The following is a 24,803-nucleotide window of genomic DNA, read 5'->3' on the forward strand; positions in this document are numbered from 1 at the left end:
TATTAATGCAATTACTCTAAACCCAAAGTAATCTTGAAATCAGTACAATGTCTAAACTTTCATTTCACGTCAGCCTGTGTACAGTTTGATTTTGCAGCAGGAGATGTGAAAACAAGCACCGTGTTAGTGACACTAACTATTTACCATGAGTCTACTGTACAAAGCCATGCCTTCTACGGTATGTTAGCCTGTGCATATTTGTTTTGGTGTTTGCTTGAATATGCTGTAGTGTGCCTCTGATCCCTGAGAACCAGCTCCCTTTCCCCTGTGTCCCTCCAGTTCATCACTCCATATTGGCACAAAAAGAAACAACCAAAAAGTCCTGATGTTGCTGAAAAGGATCGATTTATTATGCTGGACGTAGCGTACAGGTTTATATTTGTGTTTGTACTCTCAAAGACTGTGTAGGAGAACATAATTAACTTCCAACACAACACTACTTGCATAAGACAATAGCCAGAAATGCACACATGATGGATATTCATGAACTGACAGATATAATTTATGTCATTAAAATTCCATTATTCCAAATGATGTGGCTTGTCATGTGTTGAACATAGTGACCCCTCCCCTCCCAAAATCTATAGCATAACTGAGAAATCTGTAGATGTCAAAAGTGAAATGCACACCATCACAAATGTGTGTCAACTTCCTATCTTCCTGCTCCACCACTCATCAACCACATTTCGCAAAAACAGTCAACACAGTCGGTCAATAGGAAAACACCAGATCACAGCCAGCCATCCAAAAATAGGACAAAAACTAGCAGATTCTGCTGGCAGAGGAACAGTTTAATATTAGCAATGTTGACTTCTGATATGAGCTGTCACTGACTGATAAACAACTGTGGGAAAAGATGATGTACTGGATATAGCTACTGCGCGTTACCGCCACCAGCATGAAACCAGCAGCAGTAATGTGTGCACCATACAAACAGAACGGGGACCCACTCGTAAAAACATTGCTCTACAGCACTACTAGTGGTCAAAAAGTCCACAGGGTGCCTTTAAGTATTCCCGCTATATTCACTGACTGAATGCCACAGCAATCCCTGGCCTCATGTGACCTTATACAAAAAATATTCCCAGTAAGTTTCACAAAATGAGCTTTACAGACTTTAAATTTGGGGAAAGAGAGCACTGCTACCAGATCGCTACTCGGTATTACAGGACGCCCTGACTTTGAGTATTGGAATCGGTAATGAAAGAGAAACAGTCGCTAATTTTTAAACATTTTATTTCTAAATCATCTTTTGCACGACATTCAGTACAATCATACTGTATGGGTTTTTTCATATTATTGGACTAATAGTCATACATAAAGTCATACATACACATGTCACAAAATAGGACACTACCGCGAATTTCTGAAACACAGAATTATAGTGCCATTGCTATTATTAATAGTACAAATAATAAATATGCATCATTCCAATTTGGAATACAGTCAACATATGTCATTAGAATTAAGTCAATTTAATGGCTTTCTACAGTCGCCCAGTGTAATCACTCCGCAGCATGTCTGCCTACTCCAGCCAGACAGAACATTTATATTGGATGAACCCAAATGATTTAGTCGGAGGTAGCAGCGTAGGTTGCTGTCTGCCACAGTCTCTTTTTTGATACTACCACCTGGGGACGCCAAAGTCGCACGCTTCAAATCCTACACACACGTCTTAATCGACAGCGGCGGGGCGCGTCACGTCAACACACACGAGGTGTTCAGCGGCGCGTCGGAGTGCTTGGTGAACCCGTCGGCGAAACCCTCCCCTTCCACCAGCGTCGGCCTCCGGTTGCACATGGGGCACAGCTTGTTGCGCTCCCGGGAGCCTCTCATCCAGATGATGAGGTTCCAGCGCTGGCCGGAGGAGATGGGCAGGGCCCCATGCATGTGCTGGCCCCGGTGGAGGACGCCCTCGGTCACCCTGTGTTCAACCTCTGTACACTCCGTCTCACTTAAAGGCACCTGCAGGGGGCAACAAAACCACTGACTTTAGACATGATTTAGCGTTTCTGTCATATTGAACTATTATATTTAAAACATTAGGTGGCTTAATGTTTCTAATGGGATGCGATTATAGTATTTCTAAAGTGCCAGAAAATATTTCAAAGTTTTATCAGCAACAATAAGAGCATGTGTGAAATTGTATACTTTTTGTTTCTCATGAAATCTCTTTAAATATTATTTAAGTAAAGTTCTCTCCGGTAAGGATTTATTTCTGTAACTAACTTCTGTAACTATTTCTGTAACTTCCTGCAGGTAAAATTGTCAGTGGAAGAGAAAGAAAAGGATTCAAAATGCACAGACAAGTATTTAAGAGAAGCATCATAATAACGTCTCACCTAGAGGAAAACCTGTTGTGCAAGGCGTGGTTGTCAGCTCTCCACAATAATACGCCATGTAGCTGGCTGCTTAAAGTGTCATTATGTTTGTTGACATTGTTAAATTGAATTACATAATGCTACAAGCAGCAGACGTGGGGGCTGTAGGTGTGGTGATAATAGTTCTAGCATTACAGCATGTTCACCTGTCTCATGTCACCAAAATAAAGGTTGCCCTCGGTGAAGTCCTTGCCCAGGGAAACATTGAGGGTGACCTCTGCGTTGTCGTAGTGGTAGCTCAGGTCCAGGTCCTCATTCATGTCGTATTTAACAACAAAGGCCTTGTGGCTGTCCAGACAGCGCCCCCCGCAGTCCGGGTACAGCAGGGAGGTGAGCGGGTGCAGGTAGTACTCACGGAGGGGCGTGATGAAGCCCTCGTCAAAGCCCAGTTCATTCAGGAGGATCTGGAAGAGACCCTCATGTTTAACTCCCTGACCTTTTCACGCCCATACATATTCAAGTCAGAGCTCTTTCGTGGTCACATTTTATACGTTCCTAATTTAAGGTTTTAGCTGGAGGGCTAACAACCATATAATGCAATGATTTTTTAAAGACAGGCAGCATAAGCATGCTGCTGTGAGATGACCCTTGACTTTCTTTAAAAAGCTATGAAAGTCCCTGCATGTACCTGCCTGGAATAAACCTCTCATATTTCAAACAGTTGCACATATTTCATGATTTAAGGGACCAAGGATCCAAAAGTCATGGCATGAGCAGTGATTAGATGGTGCTCTACGGGGCTTCGGCCAGCAGCAACAGGTACATTACCCCGTAATGGTTCATTGTGTTGGGTCTTCCTTTGGGGGCTGAGGACTGCTCAAAGTGCTCCAGCTCCTCCACCAGCTCCTCACAGAAGCCTCTCTCAAACACAGGGAAGCGATACACCCGCACAGCTTCAACAGAAAGATGGGAGTAAATTCAAGATGCTCCATGTAGTGGGAAAATACAACATATCCCTTCTTCACCCTGAAGAGTTTATTTTAGGTCACAGGTATTTGCTGTGGTGCCCTTTGACCCTAGCAAGGGACCATAGACTTCTCTACGTGTTCTCAGTGGTGCATTTTCAGCTGTCTATAATTATCATTTATTGGGGACTTGATCCTTACAAGGTGATGACTGTCAAAGAGAGTGACGTATGTCTTACAAGTGTTCATATTGTACTGTACATGCTGTATAAAAGCAGACCACTCTGAGATGCAGTACGGTCAGCCGGGCAGGGACAATTGAGTTGCTGTCGGAACCGTCCGTCTGCAGACGTGAATAAAACCACAAGAACTACTCCCTTGTTGCCAGTCTTCTGTTTTTCCTGAAATTCCCACGACACTCCATGTAACATATTCATACATCCATATATTGTCGTCCAAAAAAAAACCAAAAGATAATGTGGTGCAATCACTATGAACAAATAGGGTGGAAATGACAGGAAAGACCCTGCTAGTGCTGGTGTCTCCCGCTTCACATCTCTGGCATCTGCCGTTGCATCCACCAGCCTTTCAACCTTCCATCAGCAATGTTTATATTATCCTTACATTTGAATCATTGTTCAATCTTCAAACAGAACGGTCATCATCAAATGATGCTGTCAAACCTCAACTTCTACAGTGTCCTCACACTGGATCTTAGCTCCCAAAAATAGTTACTATGTCTCATACAAATTTTTTTTTTTAAATGAAAATCCCAAATTGCATATATTGATACTGTCAACATAACTGTGGGGGAAATAGCTTCAACATTTCCCTCTCGTGTTTCAATACACTGACGTATCCAAGTGTTACAATACAATGTATGCAGTCTTAATCATGACACGGTGTGATGCGGTCATGACACAACACCCTTGGAGGCCCACTATTGGCTGATTCGAGGGGGCATTGTGGGTAGACATAATTGTAGTCATCTTTTTCCTACACTTAGGAGTTACTACTTTTTACTAAGCCTTTTTTTTTTGTCTCAAAGTTTAGCAATCGTAGTCTGTTACAACTCAAACTTGCACGGCATTATGGGTACTCTTTTGATGTGAAGCACTAGGAAATGAAAGCACGCTCCAGCTCACCCGCCTCTTCCTCCAAGAAGCCTGAGAGGCCGTCTTCACCGGCGTCCCTGCTTCGGCACTCCTCAACTATCTGCCTGAACTTTGGTGCGAGGTAGGACTCCTGAGGAGAGGCACTATGTTGATGGCACATTATTAATAATGGCGCTATTAGCTGTGGCTGATGCGGTAAATACCTGCAGACGGTAGACATGAGGATGGAGAGGCCGGTACGTGTCTTTGATAGCAGCAGCTCTCTCAGCAGACGCCACGCCCAGACGCCTCCGCCTGTCCACTTCCTGCGAAATCTAAACAGAGTCGTCACACAGGTAAGTAGCAGTGTAGTAGGGATGGAGGGCGTCACCTCATGATCACAGCTTTACCTCGTTACCTTAATATAAAATGTTTTATCGATTAAGCAATCACAACTTAATTCTCTTACATCATAACATGGGGATCCTCCAACAAACTAATAGTTCTTTTATAAAAGAAAATCAACTTGTCAGTCTCCGGTGGACAAACTCATGTCATGGAGACAGTGTTTCCTAATGACCTCAAACCTTGTTTGGCATTTCTGTACTGACATGGCTTGTTGCTTATCAGCCGGCATACATGACACCGATATATCTGCAGTTAACTAATATCGGCCGATATCAGCCTGGCTAATTTCTACTTCAAATGTCTTGTTTTGTCTGACCAACAGTCCAAAACCCAAATATTCTCAGTTGTGGTGGAATTTACTTTATAAATGACATAAGCGACTAAACAATTAAATAGTTTATGATTCAACTAATCGATTATTCATCTAATTGTTTCAGCTGGGGGGGGGCATGTCTCAGGTGTCTGAGTGGGTGCAGCAGCTGTATTATCAGACAGATGTTTGAGGTTTGTTTCACACCTAAATCGAAGTCAATCTAATGTCAGACTCAACCAAATGTAAGTCATGTCAGGAACTGGTCTCTGCCTTGAATTGTTGTTGCTTTTGTTTGTCACTTAAACACACACACGCGCGCGCAGTTAAAAGACACGAACGCACTTTCTTACCTTGTTGAGCACATCCTCAACCTGTTGCTCCGTTACGCAACCAAGCCTCCCGAGCAACTGCGTAGCAATAATTAACACATGCGCGCGCGCACACACACACACACACACACACACACACTTGTCAGTAGAGTTTACAAACCGGGCACGTGTCTCCAGACATTGTTTTTGTTTCAGAAATGCTAACTGGTGTCCACCCACCGCCTGATAGTCCCGTCTGAACTGCTGCTCAGATTCAAAGCGGACATGGAGCCTGTAGTCCTCCAGGAAAATGTTATCGGTCGTGAAACAGTTACAGATGTAAAACTGCGAATTTCCGTCCTCCTCGTTTGTCATTACTACTCGTTTAAAATGGACTGCTTTTCATGAAACGCGCAGAAAAACGTAGGGCGTTCACTAAGACTGATAACTGAGCGAGTGGCTACACCGGCACTTCTGCGCTAGCAGCAAAACACACTCATAACACTTCCGGTTCAGAGTCCTCAAAATAAAAGTGTCACCTCCACAAATTCAGGGTTGACTTAACGTGTAATACATTTGGTGGCACGCTGTTCTTTTTTTTATGACAGGGAAACAAAGCTGACTTTGCTCTAATGTAAGGCTAACATGGCTGCGAAGAGATTGCTCATTTACTGCCCCGTGGTTACAGTAGCCTGTAACTATACGCCTTTCTAGTTATAAACCTTTATTTTGAAGGAGGCTAACGGAAGCACTTTAACGCAAAATTGTGACTGGTTTAACGGTTTATTTCCCTCCAGTGGTGGCTGTGTAACTATGCTATACATACGGGCTATATACAGCATGCATTCAGGTGTCCTCGCTCGGCTGAGATTGGGGCATTGTGGTCCAGCCACCTATGTGAAAGTCACAGACAAACATCCAGACGCTCGGCGTCAGTGTGGACAGCATGTTGTGTTCTCATGTAACAAATACAGAAGTGAATGGCAACATTATTATTCCCGTTATTATTCAGGGAGTCTCTCGGCTTTCTCTTTCGAGTCTATGCTTGCATCTGAAATGAATTGTCAACCTATTGGTAGAGTAATCTAAAAATGTCTCCACTCAACTGGCCTGTACGTAAGAATATAGAATAAACGGTAAACCCTCGTCTGTGGAGGGCAGCATCACGCTTTTCAGCGTACAGCCTGCCGGAAATTCATTACGAGAAAAGAAGAAGAAGAAGAAGAAGAAGAAGAAGAAGAAGCAGCAGCAGCAGCAGCAGCCGCCAAGCACACGCTTTGTGTCTTCATCCTGTTGTGATTTTGTTGTGGATTATCTGTCTTCGTTAGCGGTAGCTAGCACCGCTGCTAAATATGCCGATTGGTAACCAGCCCATGTATGTTTATTGAGGTGTATTATCGCTGTCCCTACTCGTTTTATAAAGTCGAAGCGGAAATGTTAAGCGTGGAGTCGTTGCAAGTGGCTGAGGAGGAGGTGGTTGAATCAAGCTCCAATAAATTCGGTGACATTTACACTTTCGTGGCTCAAGGCTGCTTTCCTCAGACGATGAACCCTTTACAAAAGAAGAATCTCAAAAGATACGCCCAGAAATTTATCATTGATGGTGAGGGTTATTTGATAACCTTTCATTTAAATTTCTCTCTAGCTACAAACGTCTGTTGGCATCACGAACTTCCATTCAAAAAACACGGCAATTTAAAATCGCCAGGCTTTTCGGCAAGTGTATACCTTGTAGGACGTAACGTAATATATTATATGAATCTGTAGGAGCCTGTAGAAAATTCGACTCACTAATTGTGTGGTTCACTAGAACCAGCACTGTAAATGAGGTATATCTCAACTTGTATAACTGGCTCTAGGTGTCTTTATGGAAACAACATTCGAAGTAAAAAAGTTCATATTTTCTGGAGATTAAGTGGTGTTTGGTAAATAGAGTGTATGCCAAACTGAGGGGTGGACCTCAACTGCTCTCAGCAGTTCCTAGTTATGTTTTATCTGTATGTCTGCCTTTTAAGATATGCAAGACAACACTAAATACTGATTATTTTGAATGGAGTATGGTGTGACGTCCTCTCCGTACGCCACAAGTGTTCATGAAGGGGTATTCAGAACCTCTTAGAGTCAGAATACCTAAAGTGTGCCACAGCATGTCCCACTCTTCCTTCATATCTTCATTCAAGAGGGCAAGCTGTACTATGTGGGACCCAAGAAAGAAGAGAAGAGGGAAGTGGTGATAGAGGCTGAGAGGAAGAGGCAGATCTTTCTCGACTGCCACTTCAATGACATCGGCAATCACCTGGGCCAAAAGAAGACTGTCCACAGGATCCAGAGCAAGTACTACTGGCTGGGGATCATCAAGGACGTAGTGGATTGGGTAATACATCTTTATGTCTTCACCGTTCTGTTAACATCACTGGGACATTATGATGATAAGCTCAGACCTTAATGATAACTGGTCTGCTTCTTTCAGATAAAAGTATGTGAGACCTGTCAGCACACAGAGAGGAATAAAAACCTGGCGAGGACTGTCCGGCCTATAAAAGTGGACGCACCTTGGGATATTGTTGGGATTGACATTATAGGTTTTTACCTCCAATTAATTTCATCAAATGCTGCTGTATAATTTCTCTCCACACTTTGAGACCCGCTGTCTGTTTTCCTTTTCTCTTCACCAGGGCCTTTCCCAGAGACCCAGCAAGGTAACACCAACGTTACAGTCCTCATTGATTACTTTAGTAAATGGCCAGAAGCTTTTCCAGTGCAAAAGACGGACGCTCTCTCCGTCGCGAGATGCATTTCCAAATGCATATACAGGTAAAATCATTTAACAAAAATCTTGAATAATCACACTGGTTGAAACAAGGGTTTTACCAATATAATCTATTGATGTATTTAGATGTAATTTGCCAGAATGTGTTATTTAGTCCTCCATGTGAGACAATTTTCATCAGCCCTGAAACCAAATCATTTGATGTTTTTGATAGTACTTAATTCATTTGAAGATTTTCCAAATCTTAAATAAAAGGCCACTATTGGGATGGTGGCATTAATACTTTTCAACTTGAAATTGAAATCATTCTGTTCTCTGTTCAATCAGGTTCGGTGCCCCTAAAACAATAGTGTGCGCGCAGAATGCGGACTTCTGTGATGAGGTGAGATGGGAGTCACAAAGTTCATTCAAATAAGCAGATCAATGAAAGGATCCGAGAGTGTAGCGCTGTCGTGAGTCAGTTTAATCAGTGCCCATACCGGCGTTTTCTAGGTGACGAAGCTGCTGTGCGACAGGTGGAGCATCGTGCAGAAGGTTTCCCGTCTGGAGCAACCTCAGCTCAACCCGCTGCACGACTGCACGGGTCCTTTACTGAAGGAAGCCGTCGTGCAGATGGTAACGGAGAAGCAGGCCGAATGGGACGACTTCCTGGACCCCGTGCTGTTTCTGTTCAGGACGTCCACCAACCCCACCACCAAGTTCACCCCGTACTCCCTCATGTTCAACAGGAAAGCTAATTTGCCAAACGAGGTGAGGTTCGCATTGTCAAGAAGAAGAAAAGAATTCCCACAGTGCGGGATTGTTTCGCTTTACTAATTTTATTTCCTCTCCTCTAGACTACGTTGAGCCTGCTGAATTACAGCGACCAAGAGCAGGATATGTACTCCACAAAGGAGAAGGCCTCAACATACATGGCCATAATGCAGGAGCAGCAGAACTCTGTGAAGCAGCTGGTAATTCACTGTTACAGTCAGACACTGCTTTGTGGGTTTTGAAGTTCAGGAATGATGATTCTCATTGCTGCGTCTTTAAAGGTCCCATGAGCGTCGATGTTTTCTTAGTGTGATGTACAGTTTTTTACTTTTTGGATGTATGTTAGGCAGTGAGGGTTCAATCTTAAAATGGGCTTCATTATGGAGAGAAAGGCAGTTTGATTTGATGGGACAGGCAGAAAGGCGGGTGTGTTAAAGATGTTTATTGTTTGGACTTTTTAGTTACACAGCATGAGGTCACAGTTTCAGGGACATTTAAATGCCTGAATTCATTCAAATCTTTAAAGCTGCATTAATTGTTTTTTTGGTTTGTTTTGTTTTTGTCGTATGGCCACTTGGGGGCAGCAGAACAAGCTGAAAAACACTGATGTGTTATCACCTTTTTAAATGTTAGCAAACAGTTGCCTATTTACACATCAGAGCAAAATTTGCCTTAAATTAAAACACATTTTGGGCTCTGGCTCTTCAGCTGCTAAATGCTCCACTAAGTACACCAGCCAGCCGCTAACTTTGTCTGCTGTTTGGTGTGAGCGAGAGGCGCACCAGTTTGTTTATCAAAGCTGCCTTGATGAAAACAGGTTGCTAGGTATGGAAGTAAAAGACGCAAAAAACGCTCCATAGAACTGAGGGGGTCTGCAGCGTTTGATAATAATTCTTTGTGGGTTCATCACTCAGAGGGACACATTTCACATTACACTTTGTCAATATAAAGAAAATATTTAGTGCAGCTTTAAAAGCGTTTGTTAATTCACTGATTGGCCATAGCTGATCTTAGCTATCATTTGTGAAAACAACCAATATAAAGGGCTACGAGGGTTGCCAAAGCCTCTGCATACTTTGTTCCTGATTGTCCGCACAGATTTTCTGTGTTCCCCCAGACGTGTTGACATGTATCGTGACATGTCGGACACAATGTTGTCATGGTGATGTTCATGCACCATTCTTGTGAACACAATCATGTGTTTTACATGACAGAAACCTGATTCTTACAGCACAGGCTTCTGCCACAGAAACTCTGTATCAATTATTTAAGATACAGAGTTAACACCAGGAGTACCCACGTGTTATGCAACAACAGAAACATTCACAAATACACACATTTATGGGCCCAATTGGTAATCTTATTAACATAACTGCTGTGTTTGACATGGTAGATTTGGAGATTTGTTTTGTCCTTCTTGTCTTTTTCCCATCCCTTCTGTTCTGTGTCTGTATGTGTGTGTGTTTCCCATTTCCAGGTGACAGCCAATATGAACGCAGCCTACAAACAAGAGAAGAAGAAGAACGCCAAACGCAGGGCACAGAGCATGCCCTCGGTGACTTTTAAAATGGCAGATCCTCTGTTCTGCGCCGGAGACTCGCCCTCCCCAAAGAAACTGAAAGAGAGTTTTTATTTGTCTTTTCCCGTTGAGACGGTGCTGGCCACCGAGCAAAGCAGCTCGGAAGACATAAAGACTGAGTTAACGTACGATTTAGCTGAGTCTGACGTCCACTGAGGAGGACAGATTGAAAAGACCGTAGAGAGGACACATCAGTGGAGCACGACTACATGCTGTCATGAGCTGCCTGAAGTCTCGGATAGAAGACGGAAATCCAGGTGTCGGTGAAATGAGTGTGATGATTAGTGCTACTAACGTACTGCTGGTTGATGCGTCACTTGTAGATGAATCACACTCGGCAAAGAAATGGCCGTAAACATTGACCCACATGAATTGTTGAGCTTTTCCCCCCCTATTTCCTTACAAAATAACACTGTTTCCCATGAAAATTATGTTAACTTATTTTTAGTTTTCACTTTATCATACAATACATTTCTAAGCTCCAATACTTTAAAATAAAGGTATTGTTTAGTTTTTGTAGACTCTGTGTATATCATTACGTGATGGGAAGTGAAATTTTCCTTATAGCATTTGTTAGTGTTATTAAGTGGAGTCTGTGTTTTTTTAAAACTGTTTATATACCGGTACACGCTTTCATATTCTTAAGTAATTTAGTCTTGTCTAATGATTTATATTTGTGGACAAACCTTGGCCCTGCATTTCACCATTGCAGAATGTAGAAACACACAAACACCAAAAGTCTGACTGAGCTTAAAAAAAAAAAATTAAAAAAAGGAGAATATGCAAATAATTTGTTCTATAATAAGTCAGAGGTATTTGCAATAATGAGGTTTGGGTTTCCAAAAGTTAGCTAAAACAGTAGCTTCTTCACTTTGCTTTCAGTCAGTTCTTAAAGACAACACATTTATCCAGATAGATAAATGACAGTTAAAAAATTGAGAGATGTGGCATTCATTTCACACCTGTGTATATTAAAGCTGCATTCATCATTTCCTTTGTCTTGTTGGCCACTTGAGGGCAGCAGAACAAGCTGAAAACATAACCTCTGACCTATGACCTAACAAAGTTGTCAGAGTAAACGCATTAGCAAACAGTGGCCTATTAACACGCAGAGCAACGTTACCATTTACTTGGAGTCATGTTTCTGGTCACTCGACCAATGCCGACTCCTATATTCACTCTCCTCTCAGCTTTGTTTTGGTCTCCACCAACTCCTGAGAAAAACATCCGTCTCTTTATCTGCTTAATGCCCCACTATGTTCACTATCTAGTGGCCAACTTGTGTGTCCACCATTTGGTGCTGGGCAGGTTGTGTACGTTAATCTTTTTTTACTGTAAACAGCTGCCTGTTGCTTCTGGAAACTCTGTTGATTTGAGCTGTGAGAGTGAAGCAAGACAACTGCCGAGTTTTAAGTGAATTCTCTGTAGGGTTGTCACTACGAACGACCATTTTCACATTTCACATTGTCATTTGAGCCATTGTCAATATAGAAAATATTGATTATTGCAGCTTTAAAAATAAAAGGGAGGGTGCAAAGTCCTGATATCCACTTTAGATATTCCAAATCCATACTGCACATACGAATCAGAAATAACATTGCATATCACTTATGCAAGTTTAAGTCCCCACCAACCCAAACACTAACCCTGACCTCTCCTCTATCCTTACCCTAACCAACACAGGGGGAGGCAAGCTCAAGGTTGGGTTTAGGCAACACATCTCACACTGGTTAAGGTCAGGGAAAGGCGCCAGGCTAGTGCTAGTCAACTAGCAAGCCACCAAAATGCTCAAAAAACAAGTCTACTCCAATCCACTCCAAATTTCCTGAAACGTGCTCCTAACTACTTTCCAGCAAGACCATTTTCTTAGGGATTTTTCACCTCACTCCACACTTTTTTTTCGCTTGAAAATCACCCCATTCATTTCCTATGGAGGATGGAGGCAACTCGTATCTCCGCAACGCAAACTCGTACAGACAGACGTACAGTACCCGATATATGCAGACAAATCATGCTTCCAAGTCTCTAGCACCTTCCCTTCAAAAGTTATTCAACAAAAACACTCGCCCATTCACAATGAATGTCAAAACACACTTTCAATTCAATTTCAATTCAATTCAATTCAATTTTATTTATATAGCGCCAAATCACAACAAAGTCATCTCAAAATACAAAATAGAGCAGGTCTAGACCGACTCTTTATAATGTTATTACAGAGACCCAACAATTCCCACCATGAGCAAGCACTTTGGCGACAGTGGCAAGGAAAAACTTCCTTTTAAGAGGCAGAAACCTCGAGCAGAACCAGACTCTAGGTGGGCGGTCATCTGCTTTGACCGGTTGGGTTTGAGGGAGAGAGAGAGAGAGAGAGAGAGAGAGAGAGAAAGAAAGAAAGAGAGGGAGGGAGAGACAGAGACAGAGAGATAGACGTAGAGACACAGATAGACAGACAGACAGACAGGTAGGCAAAGATGTATGGCAGCACTAACAGTAGAAATAGCTGTAATATTAGCTTAGATTAATAATAGGAGCTTTAATAGTGACAGAACTACGACTAAACATAATAACTGTAGTGATGAGAGTCAGGCAGGCCCATGGCGGCAGCAGCACCCAGGCGTACCAGGACCACGATCCACAGCGACCTATGAGTCGACAAAGCACAAAGAAACTCCGGGGAAGAAATAAAGTTAGTAACACGCATTGGGCTGTGATGAATGTGCAAAGATGAGGAGGGAGAGGAGGAAAGCTCAGTGCATCATGGGAAGTCCCCCAGCAGTGTAGGCCTATAGCAGCACAACTAGGGGGCTGGTCCAGGCAGGCCTGAGCCAGCCCTTAACTATAAGCGTTATCAAAAAGCAAACTTTTAAGCCTACTCTTAAAAGTAGAGAGTGTGTCTGCCTCCCGGACCCAAACTGGGAGCCGATTCCACAGGAGAGGAGCTTGATAGCTGAAGGCTCTGGCTCCTGTTCTGTTTTTGGAGACTCTAGGAACCACAAGCAGCCCTGCATTCTGGGAGCGGAGTGCTCTAGTGGGGTAATAGGGTACTATGAGCTCTTTAAGATATGATGGTGCCTGACCAGTAAGAGCTTTGTAGGTGAGGAGAAGGATTTTAAACTCTATTCTAGATTTTACAGGGAGCCAGTGCAGAGAAGCTAATACAGGAGAAATATGATCTCTTTTCCTGGTTCCTGTCAGTACACGTGCTGCAGCATTCTGGATCAGCTGGAGAGTCCTCAGGGACTTATTGGGACAGCCTGATAATAAGGAATTGCAATAATCCAGCCTAGACGTGACAAATGCATGGACTAATTTTTCTGCATCTGTTTGAGACAGGATCTTCCTGATTTTTGCAATGTTACGGAGGTGAAAGAAGGCAGTCCTTGAAGTTTGTTTTACGTGGGAGTTAAAGGACATGTCCTGATCAAAGACAACTCCAAGATTGATAAATACGACTTAAACCAGCTTAGTGCGGTTCCTTTGATGCCAATTAAATGTTCCAGTCTCTGTAATAGGATATGATGGTCAATGGTGTCGAATGCAGCACTAAGATCTAACAAAACAAGTATAGAGACAAGTCCTTTGTCTGATGCAGTTAGAAGGTCATTTGTAACTTTCACCAGTGCTGTCTCTGTGCTATGATGAGCTCTGAAACCTGACTGAAAGTCCTCAAGCAACCTATTGTCATGTCGAAAGTCACACAGCTGGTTGGCGACTGCTTTCTCAAGAATCTTGGAGAGAAAGGGAAGGTTAGATATAGGTCTATAGTTGGCTAAAACCTCTGGATCAAGAGTGGGCTTTTTAAGAAGAGGTTTAATTACAGCTACTTTAAAGGACTGTGGTACGTAGCCTGTTAATAAAGACAGATTGATCATGTCTAGTAAAGAAGTGCTGACTAAAGGTAAAACCTCTTTGAGCAGCCAGGTTGGGATGGGGTCTTAGAGACAAGTTGATGGCTTAGATGAAGAGATAGTTTTAGTAATTTGGTGAAGGTCAATGGGAGAAAAGCAATCTAAATATACACCAGGTTTTACAGCTATTTCTGAGATTCCTGTGTTTGAAGGTAAGGTACCACCTGAAGACAGGAGGTGATCAACTCTGTCTCTAATAGTTAGAATTTTATCATTAAAGAAGCTCATGAAATCATTACTGCTGAGGGTTATAGGAATACATGGCTCAATAGAGCTGTGACTCTCTGTCAGCCTGGCTACAGTGCTGAAGAGAAACCTGGGGTTGTTCTTGTTCTCTTCTATTAATGTTGAGTAATAGGCTGCTCTGGCTTTACAGAGGGCCTTCCTATAAATTCTAAGACTATCTTGCCAAATTAAACGTGATTCCTCTAGTTTGGTGGAGCGCCATTTCCTTTCAAGTTTCTGCACTGTTTTTTTAATTTGCGGGTTTGGGTGTTATACCATGGAGCTGACTTTCTTTGTTTTATTATCTTCTTTTTAAGAGGGGCAATAGAGTCAAGTGTCAATCGCATTGAGCCTGCAGCACTGTCAACAAGATTGTCCATTTGGGAGGGACTAAGGTTAGCAAAGGAGTCCTCAGTTGTATTGAGACATGGCATTGAATTTAATGCCGATGGAATCACTTCCTTAAATTTAGCTACAGCACTATCAGATAGATATCTGGTGTAGACTTTTTTGCCTAATGGCGTGTAGTCCAGTAATAGGAATTCAAAAGTTGTTAAATAATGGTCCGATAACAAAGGATTCTGTGGAAAGACAGTTAGATGTTCAATTTCAAGTCCATATGTCAGAACCAGGTCGAGGGTGTGATTAAAACAGTGAGTGGGTTTCTGTTCCCTCTGACAGAAGCCGATCGAATCCAACAAAGAGATAAATGCAGTACCAAGGCTATCCTTATCAACATCCACATGAATATTAAAATCCCCTACGATAATGACTTTGTCTGTTTTAAGGACTAAACCTGATAAAAACTCTGAGAATTCAGATAAGAATTCAGAGTATGGACCTGGAGCGCGATAGACTATAACGAATAAGACTGGCTTCAGTGTTTTCCAGGTTGGGAGTGAGAGACTCAGAACGAGGCTTTCAAATGAGTTATAATCCAGTTTAGGTCTAGAGTTCATCAACAGGCTTGAGTCAAAGATGGCTGCAACTCCACCTCCTCGGCCGGTGCCTCGAGGGATGTGAGTATTAGTGTGACTGGGCGGAGTGGATTCATTCAGGCTGACATACTCTTCATGACACAGCCAGGTTTCTGTCAGACACAGTAGATCAATATGATTCTCTGATATTAGCTCGTTTACTAATACAGCTTTAGATGACAGAGATCTGATATTTAACAGTCCACACTTAATTTTCCTATTGTTTTGGCCTATAGCAGTAGTGGTCTTAATTTTTATTAAGTTTTTATTAACGACTCCTCTCCTGTTTAACTTTGATTGAATTAATTTAAGTGGTCGGGGGGCAGACACAGTCATTATGGGGTTTTGGGTGGATAACTGCTCTAATGGAAGCGCAGAGAAGCGTGTAGGACTGCCTCCTGGTCTGGACTCTGGGTTGTCACGGTTTTGGTTCACTAATAAAGTCGGTCAGATTTCTAGATATGAGAGCCGCTCCATCCAAAGTGGGATGAATGCCGTCTCTCCTCATCAGACCAGGTCTCCTCCAGAAAGTCCGCCAATTATCTACGAAGCCCACATCGTTTGCTGGACACCACCTCGACAGCCAGCGGTTGAATGATGACATGCGGCTAAACATATCATCACTGGTCAAATTGGGTAGGGGCCCAGAGAAAACTACGGAGTCCGACATAGTTTTTGCAAACGTACACACCGACTCCACGTTAATTTTAGTGACCTCCGATTGGCGTAACCGGGAGTCATTACCGCCGACGTGAATAACAATCTTACTGTATTTACGCTTATCCTTAGCCAGCAGTTTTAAATTTGATTCAATGTCGCCCGCTCTGGCCCCAGGAATGCATTTCACTATGGTTGCTTGTGTCGCTAACCTCACGTTTCTGACTATGGAGCTGCCAATTACCAGAATCTGCTTCTCAGCGGTGTCGCTGAGTGGGGAGAACCTGTTAGAAACATGAAGTGGTTGGTGGTGAACCGTGGGCTTCTGCCGAGGGCTATGCTTCCTTCGGATAGTCACCCAGCCTCCCTGGCTTCCCGGCTGTTCGGGAGCTGCCGGGGGACGGCTAGCAGGAGCTACACTGAGTCGGTCCGCACCGGCTACTGAGGGTTGGCTGACTACAGCCGTCTCCATGGTGCGGAACCGCGCCTCCAACTCGCAGAGCCTCGCCTCCAGCACGCTAAATAAACTACATTTATTACATTTACCATTATCGCTAAAGGAGGCGGGGAATAACTAAACATCTGACACACCGAGCAGGACAGAGCAGGAGAGTGAGAAGGAGAGCGAGAAGGAGAGAGAGAAGCCATCGCTAGCTGCTAAGCTAATGTAACAGACAGAATAGTGTGTAAACAACTGTGAGATTAGCGAAAAAGTCGCTAAAAGAAGGAGAGAACTATCAGTGTTAAGCAAAACTAATGTACGTTTAAGTGGTTAGCGGCTAGCTAGCCGCTGTAATGAAATATATACCAAACAAATATAACTTGTTTGAGCTTAGAGCGGCCAAACACACACGCTACCAATGACACAGAAGCTGGAAGTGAAGCAATACGCTTACCGCAGTACGTCAGTACGTCCACCAGTGACCTTGTACTGTTTCTTTCAAAGAAAAATTGAATCAGGATCACCCCTGATCCAAAAATCCAACTTTTTAGGATTACCAAAATCCTGGATCAGCAGCGCTCTGAATGGTAACAACAGGTCACGGCCAGCAGGGGGCCACGTTCATATCTCCCCAACCGAACCTCGTACACTCTCCAAACCACCATCCGTCTCCCATAATTCGCCCATGCTGAACACGCAGGACGTGTCCCCAGCTCTCTACGACCTTCCGTTGCTGAGATACACAAAATCATGGCCAAAGGAAGTGACGTATCTCCGGAACGGAAGCTCCTACACACTCGGGGATGCTACCGTTGGAAAGGCCGTCCCACTATTTCAATTCAAGGACCTGCTTTCAAGACTCTACGACCTTCCGTTCAAATGTTATTCACCAAAAAGTAAGTGCAGCTGGGTGCACTTTGGGCAAAACCTCCTAATCCTAATCCTAACCCTAACCCTTCCCCCACCCTAACTAAATAAATAAAAAATATATTAACACAACAAGGATGATGTTGATGATGATTATTATTAATATTAATATTATTATTATTATTATTATTGTTATTACTAATATTTATAATTTCCCCCCTCCTTTTCTTAAGAAAATAATTTTTTAAATACTTTCGTATATATTCATTTATTTATTTATTCAATTTTTTTAATGATTCTCCTTGTGTGGATTCCCTAATGATTTTAAAGAGTGTGTATTTAACTTTGAATTTTACTAACCTTTGTAAATAGTCCTAACATTTTTTCCACTCTTTTTTACACATTATATATTGCATTGTTTTTTATATGGTTGATTTTAACGCACTTACTTTTTAACTTAGCACTTTTATGCATGTCTTATCCTTTTATGCTAGGGTTAATCTACACAGGGAGTCTCAAACCCCCCCCCCCCCCCCCCCCCTTTTTTTATGTCTATGTTTATAAATGAATTCCTTTTAAATTATTCATCAACTATTGTGTGTTTTTTTTCTCCATCTTTCATTTTAGTGCACCACACGTAGGGATAACTATTGAGGAGGGGATTCGGGGCCCGTCCCTGTTTGATGAATCTTTTACCTATCACTTATTGGGACCCCTACTTTTATGTTTTTGGTTGTGTGCTTGATGCCGACTTGGTATATCCTAACAATTTTATATTCTTATCAATTTTAAATGAGTGTGGTATTATCATGTTTTTATCTTTATTTCTAATTTTTGTGGTGTATATATTTGATTCATTGTTTGAAGTGTGTTTTATGTGATTTTAGCACTTGTTTTAAAAGCACTTTCTTACTAACCCATATTCTAGCACTTTATTAACACGTTTTGTTTTTAGGTCATATAACCTAGTCTTAACCTTGTTAACACACTTTTAGCATGTTTATGTGGGTCTTTTTAGCAGGTTTACCACAGGGACGGGCCAACACATAAAGTGCCCGTGGAGACCCAGGGAGGTTGGAGGATTCTTGTTAATTTACTTATTCCCGCTGGTACACCTGTTCAGTGGCCCAGTTATACCCCATATTTTTATAAAAGAAATCTATTATAATTTTTATTTTATTTAAAAAAAAAAAAAAAACGCTTTTTAAAGAAGGAGAGGAGGCAAACATGGAAAAGTAAAAAACATATCTATAGGGCTTTTATGAACAATCTTATTGACTTTTATGGAATTTTATTGGCCAAAGAAAAGTTTTTAACTAACTAATTTATTGTTCCCATGAGCCAGTGCACCTCGTAGTGTTCCTACGGAACACTCCGCTATTACCCAACCTAACCCTGGATTCATCGATTGAAAACAATAGACCCGACAGGCTTAAATGAAAAGTACGGATGATGAGTCCACCTCCACTTGGTAAAAAAATTTATTTTTATAGTATTGACTAGCAATGCTTACCTCCTAGCCTCCTGGGGCCTCTTCGACACGGCACTTCCCGCCCTTCCTCTTTTGAAAAAAAGCCTCTCTGCGGGTGAAAAATGAATAAAATATATTAATACAACAAGGATGATGATGATGATTATCATTAATAATATTATTATTATTATTATTATTATTTATATTCCTTTCTTTTTTTTTTATAATTTTTTAAAAATATTTTCGTATAGGATCATTTATTTATTTATTTATTTTATCTAATGATTCTCCTTGTGTTGACTCCCTAATGATTTTAAAGAGTGTGTATTCAATTTTGAATTTTACTAACCTTTGTAAATAGCCTTAACATTTTATACACATTATACTTATAAAATATTGTATCGTTTTTATGTTTGGTTTGCTTGGTGTATGCAAACTATTTTATATTCCTATGAATTTTAAATGAGTGTAGTTATTATCATGTTTGTATTTTTATTCCTAATTTTGTGGTGTATACATTTGATTTATTGTGTGGTGTGTCTTATGTGATTTTAGCACTTGTTTTAAAAGCACTTTTTTACTAATCCTATATTTTGGCATTTTATTAACACGTTTGTTTTAGGGCATACAACCTCGTCGGTTCTTAACACACTTTTAACATGTCTATGTGGGTCTTTTTAGTAGGTTCACCACAGAGACGGGCCAACACATAAATGCCCGTGGAGACCCAGGGAGGATGGAGGACTTTGTTAATTTACTTATCCCCGCTGTTACACCGGTTCAGTGGCCCAGTTATACCCCATATGAAAATAAAAAAGATTTTTAAAGAAAGGGAGGAATGCGAATATAGAAAAGTAAAAAACATATCCACAGGGCTTTTATGAACAATTTTATTGACTTTTATGGAATTTTTTTTGTACAAAAAAGTTTTTAACATTCATCGTTCCCATGAGCCAGTGCCCCTCGTAGCGTTCCTACGGAACGCTCCGCTTTTACATAACCTAACCCCTCTCCCTTTAACCCTAACCCCTCCCCCTTTCCTAATCCTAAAACCCTCCTTCCCCTTTTCCTAATCCTATCCCTAAAACCCCCCTTCCCCTTTCCTCACCCTTACTCCCCCCTCCGCCCTTTTTCCTGACCCTAACCTTCCCCCCTTCCCCAAACTGTTCCCCTCCTTTAAATAAGCACAAGAGACAATTTCATTTATTGTTAAAACATTTAATAAGGGAATTAAGGGGTTAAAAATTTAAATTACATTGACAAACAACAATTCATGGGGACCAATTCATTTAGTAAGGGCATTAAGGGGTTAAAAGTTAAAATAACATTGATACAACGCGATTAAATTTATACTAATTTAATGATAAGGGAATCAAGGGGTTAACAAAGTTTACAGTTACACTTACATTTACAGAGAAACATTCCATTGACATATTTCATTTAGTAAGGGTATTGAGGGGTTAAAAGTTAAATTTACATGGGTAGAAAACTATTAAATTGTGATTTATTCGTCGGGAAAGGAATCAAGGGGTTAAAAAAGTTAGAAACTAAACAGCAACGTTAAAATTACATTGATAGAAAAACATATTATTGACATCAATTAATTTAGTACGGGGATTAAGGGGTTAAAAGTTAGAAACTAAAAGACCAATGAAAAAAACAGGGACAAAAAAACATCAAAGCCATCAAAGGCAGTAAGGGGAGTGGCTACCCACACACACACAGGGGAGAGCTCATTTTTGCTCAGACTCTTAAACAGACAACATCTCTCCAGTCAACTACCAGCAAGCCAGTCTTTTCTTTTCTTTTGTGTGCCATAGCCTGAAGAAGACCCACTACAGGGTTGAAACGTTGCTTTTGTGCACACGACTTTTTTGTTTTTACATATTTAAACACAGTTTATTTTTTTATTTTTCTTAAAAACAGATTTTATTTAATTTTTGAATTTTTTTATTTTATTTGTTGATTTCATTTGGATTTTCGCCTCTTAAATAGATAACTTCATTAATAGATATATAAATAAATAAATAGATACATACATTAACATAACAAAGGCGACAATATATTTCATACAGCCATACCAGATTGCTCATATGTGGGATGGCTGGACGGAAGTGCGCTATGGCAGGAGACGCCAGCGCTTCCGTCAGCCAGTTTGGGGCCGGGATTATGCTGCTGACCGGGGGACGGACCGTGCGCCTCCCGCCCCACGGGCTCAGTTCCCCCACCCTAACCGGCCAGTGCCTCCCCCGGGTTGGGCGCGTTATTCTGGTCCCCAATCTCGTTCTTACGCTTCGGTCGTACAGGGGAACAATCAAAGACCTGCCCCTAGAGTGGTTCCTCAGGGAGCTGCGAGGTATGGACAAGCCGTACAACATCCAACCGATCCGGCATTTGGACGGTTGGTGCGAAAGATGCATGCAGTGATTAAGAAGGTCCATCACTTGCAAAACGTGGCACCAAAACCAGGGAAACCAGAACCGAGGATGATTTCTCGGATGGTGGAGGTTTTAGCCTCAATGATCAATCCTGCATCCCCCACACCAGAGACGGTGGATTTCATACGGGGAAATGCAAAAAACTGGGGTTACACGACATTGGTCATTCTGGAAGACCATTACACAGCAGGTGTTAGTGGAACTTTCAGAGGTCATGATCCCAGATTGGAAACCGGCATTTCAAGTGGCTACAAAATGGGCCCGCCGAAACTTGCCCCGCATCACACAGGATGTCATTGACCATGCTGAGGCGATGGTGGCATCCAGAGCAGATGTAGACAGGGACAACCACATACAACAAGGAACAACGGTTCCACAAGACAGACACGCAGCACAAACACAGGTTACACAACAGACTCAAACCACTCAACAAGCAATAACAACATCACCAGATAGACCCACAAAACAACCACACATCCCACAAGACAGAGCCACCATTAGCCACTCGGTGGCTACAATGGCGGTCCAGACGGACCAGGTGGCTGAACCTCCCTTGCAGCCCGCACAAGATCGTAGAGGGGAACGAGGGGGGAGAACACCAAGGGGTTGTGTTGTGGCAGAAGACAGTTTTCTTCTGGAGATTGAGGAACAGGATGGTTCTCAGAGACAGACAGATCTCACCAGGGGAACTAGAACAGATACGGGTCGGTCACTACTGGACTTGGACATAGGGGAAGGGAGGGCACAGGCAGTCACCTTAACACCCACCCACAATCCTATGACCTCCCGACAGGAGACAAGGGGAACCCATCAGGATATTGTCCAGGTCCACCAGGCGGAGAGTTTTTTGAGTGAAGGGTCCCAAGTAAACGTATCTGTGGATCAGACCTCCACTCCAAAACCACAGCATTGTACGGTGAGACGACATATCAACACTGAGCGCAAAATGATTGATTGGAGCTTGAGTGTGGGGAAGAAATGGCTCATTGTGGGGGACTCCAATCTGTCTAGGATTCCGGCATATTGTATTCCGGACCTGCAGATTGAGAGCTACCCCGGGGCCAACTTCTGCCATGCTGAGGCACTGGTGGCTAAGGCGACAAGCCAGGTGGTAGTGGAAAAGGTCGTGTTAGCGTTGGGTCTTAACTGCAGGGGTCAGAAAGCCAAAGAGACTGCCATTAAACAGCTGTTAGGTGCGGTTAGGGCTGTAAAGAAGACATTTCCCTATGCAGAGATTTGGATCCCTGTCGTGAACTTTTCTGCTTCCCTGTCCCGGGAGGAACAGAGCACTATGCAGACACTTAACAAATATATCTGCACGAACTTGCCGTTCATTCCTGCTCTCCGGAACACGGACTTTCGGATGGAGAGAGATAATGTCCGTTGGACCAGGGATACGGCCAAGGCCATGCTTATCCATTGGGTCGCTTGTTTAAACTTGGACCCCCAGTAAGCCTGGTACAGGAGGGGGCCAAGACGACACGATCCTTTGTGGCTCAAAATGTTATTGTTTTGGCAAAACAATTTCATCTTACAAAACCACAACAGGATTTATTAAATAGGGGATTAACATTCATTCCAGCAGTAGGTATTACTAAAGGCCAAAAAAGACAACTTCAATTGGATATACAAAATTACCATCGGAAAATTAAGTTAGCTGCATATTTTAGAGATTCTGAAGAACATGAGGCACCGCCTTTCGTAGGGACCTCAACTTGGTCGCCATCAATGGATAAGTTACCGATAGAAATACCAATTTTGATCGAGAAGGATTTGGAGCTCTTTAAACAACATTACAAACCTCGTAGGGAAAAATTCAACCTGTCACAAGAGGAGGTAAAAACACTTCGGGAGCTCATGCATAACAAGCATATAATAATTAAGCCCGCAGACAAGGGTAGTGCAGTGGTTATCCTAAGTAGGGAACAATATATATTTGAAGTGGAAAGACAATTGAATGACACAGTTTACTATAAAAAATTGGAAGAACCAATTTATACACAAACCATTCCTATTGTTAAAAGTATTTTGGATAAGTTAAAAACCAAAAGGTTTATCAATGATAAACAAAAAAAGTATTTGATGGGGGACTCAGAGCCCGAAGGTTCTACATTCTATCCAAGGTCCATAAGGACCCAGAAAAATGGACGGTGCCTTTCGAAATACCGCCAGGACGGCCAATCGTTTCAGATTGCCAGAGTGAAACCTATTATACAGCGGCCTATATTGATTTTTATTTGACTCCTTTGTCAATTAGACGTCCAGCGTATGCCAAGGATACGTATCACTTCATTGAAATTGTGAAAAGTTTACAGATACCACCTAATTCATATTTTTTCTTGATGGACGTGGATAGTCTTTATACTAATATTGACATTCCAGCAGGTTTAAGATCAGTCAAAAAGATTTTTCAAAAGTACCCTGACACCACGAGGCCGGATGAGGAATAATTACAATTATTGGAGATCAATCTGACCAAAAATGATTTTGTATTCAATGGTAAATATTATCTTCAAATTAAAGGAACGGCAATGGGCAAAAGGTTTGCACCGGCCTATGCAAATATATTTATGGCCAATTGGGAGGAGGAAGTTTTTGCTAAATTACAGAAGAAACCAATGCATTATTTGAGATATTTGGATGATATTTGGGGAATTTGGACCGGGTCAAAAAGGGAATTTGAAGAATTCGTTGACATCTTAAACTCTCATGATTCGTCAATTACACTCAAATATGAAATTGACCAGCATTCAATTGATTTCTTGGATACAACGGTGTATAAGGGACCTACATTTGATCAGGATCAGAAATTGGACATTAAGGTGCATTTCAAAATTACAGATACACATGCTTTATTGTTTAAAACAAGTTTGCACCCCAAACATACCTTTAGGGGCATTGTGAAAGCACAACTCATTTGATTTAAGCGTATTTGTACTCAGGAAACAGATTTTAGAGAAGCGGTGGGAATTCTTTTCAAAGAATTACGCAACAGAGGATATTCAAGATCCTTCTTGAGACAATGTCTGAAAACCTTTCATATTCGGAGACAAGAGGATCCGAGGAAATTAATTCCTCTAATAACTTCATTTTCGTCAATTAGTCGCATTTTGAATGAGAAACTGAAAGCTAATTTTGCAACTTGGGTTGGAGACAAAGATGTAATTCCAACTGTAGGGTAATTTCTGTTTACAGACGGAATAAAAACCTAGGAGATATTCTTGTGAGGGCAAAATTAAAGCCATTGATACAGGAGAAATCTCATAGGTTGGAAGACATATTCTGTAAGCTGAAATATGTTAATAAC

General features: G+C 41.9%; 2 protein-coding genes and 1 pseudogene across 4 annotated transcripts; 1 reads left to right on the forward strand and 2 right to left on the reverse strand.

The window, feature by feature from the left end:
- Window positions 1-1,263: 1,263 nt before the first annotated feature.
- Window positions 1,264-5,834, reverse strand: ogfod2 (2-oxoglutarate and iron-dependent oxygenase domain containing 2). Of its 3 annotated transcripts, XM_070904572.1 has the most exons (7): window positions 5,650-5,834; window positions 5,452-5,508; window positions 4,605-4,715; window positions 4,432-4,531; window positions 3,150-3,274; window positions 2,528-2,785; window positions 1,264-1,965 (listed from the first exon to the last, which is right to left on the reverse strand). In XM_070904572.1, the coding sequence occupies exons 1-7, from the start codon at window positions 5,782-5,784 to the stop codon at window positions 1,699-1,701; spliced, it is 1,053 nt and encodes a 350-aa protein (XP_070760673.1). In that variant the 5' UTR covers window positions 5,785-5,834; the 3' UTR covers window positions 1,264-1,698. The 3 variants fall into 3 exon arrangements, with proteins under 3 accessions (XP_070760673.1, XP_070760672.1, XP_070760674.1); XM_070904571.1 differs by having other exon boundaries at window positions 5,452-5,834; XM_070904573.1 differs by lacking the exon at window positions 5,452-5,508 and having other exon boundaries at window positions 4,432-4,715; window positions 5,650-5,798.
- Window positions 5,835-6,645: 811 nt separating this feature from the next.
- Window positions 6,646-10,987, forward strand: LOC139284579 (gypsy retrotransposon integrase-like protein 1). Its single transcript, XM_070904908.1, has 8 exons — window positions 6,646-7,012; window positions 7,590-7,783; window positions 7,880-7,991; window positions 8,085-8,223; window positions 8,507-8,561; window positions 8,672-8,929; window positions 9,016-9,132; window positions 10,410-10,987. Exons 1-8 carry the CDS (start codon window positions 6,787-6,789, stop codon window positions 10,665-10,667), a joined length of 1,359 nt encoding a protein of 452 aa, XP_070761009.1. The 5' UTR covers window positions 6,646-6,786; the 3' UTR covers window positions 10,668-10,987.
- A 5,085-nt stretch (window positions 10,988-16,072) lies between these two features.
- Window positions 16,073-16,926, reverse strand: LOC139283838 (uncharacterized; annotated as a pseudogene).
- Between the last annotated feature and the right edge of the window lie 7,877 nt (window positions 16,927-24,803).

Source organism: Enoplosus armatus, chromosome 4 (genome assembly GCF_043641665.1).
Source record: "Enoplosus armatus isolate fEnoArm2 chromosome 4, fEnoArm2.hap1, whole genome shotgun sequence".
In the NCBI taxonomy this organism is placed as follows: Eukaryota; Metazoa; Chordata; class Actinopteri; order Centrarchiformes; family Enoplosidae; genus Enoplosus; species Enoplosus armatus.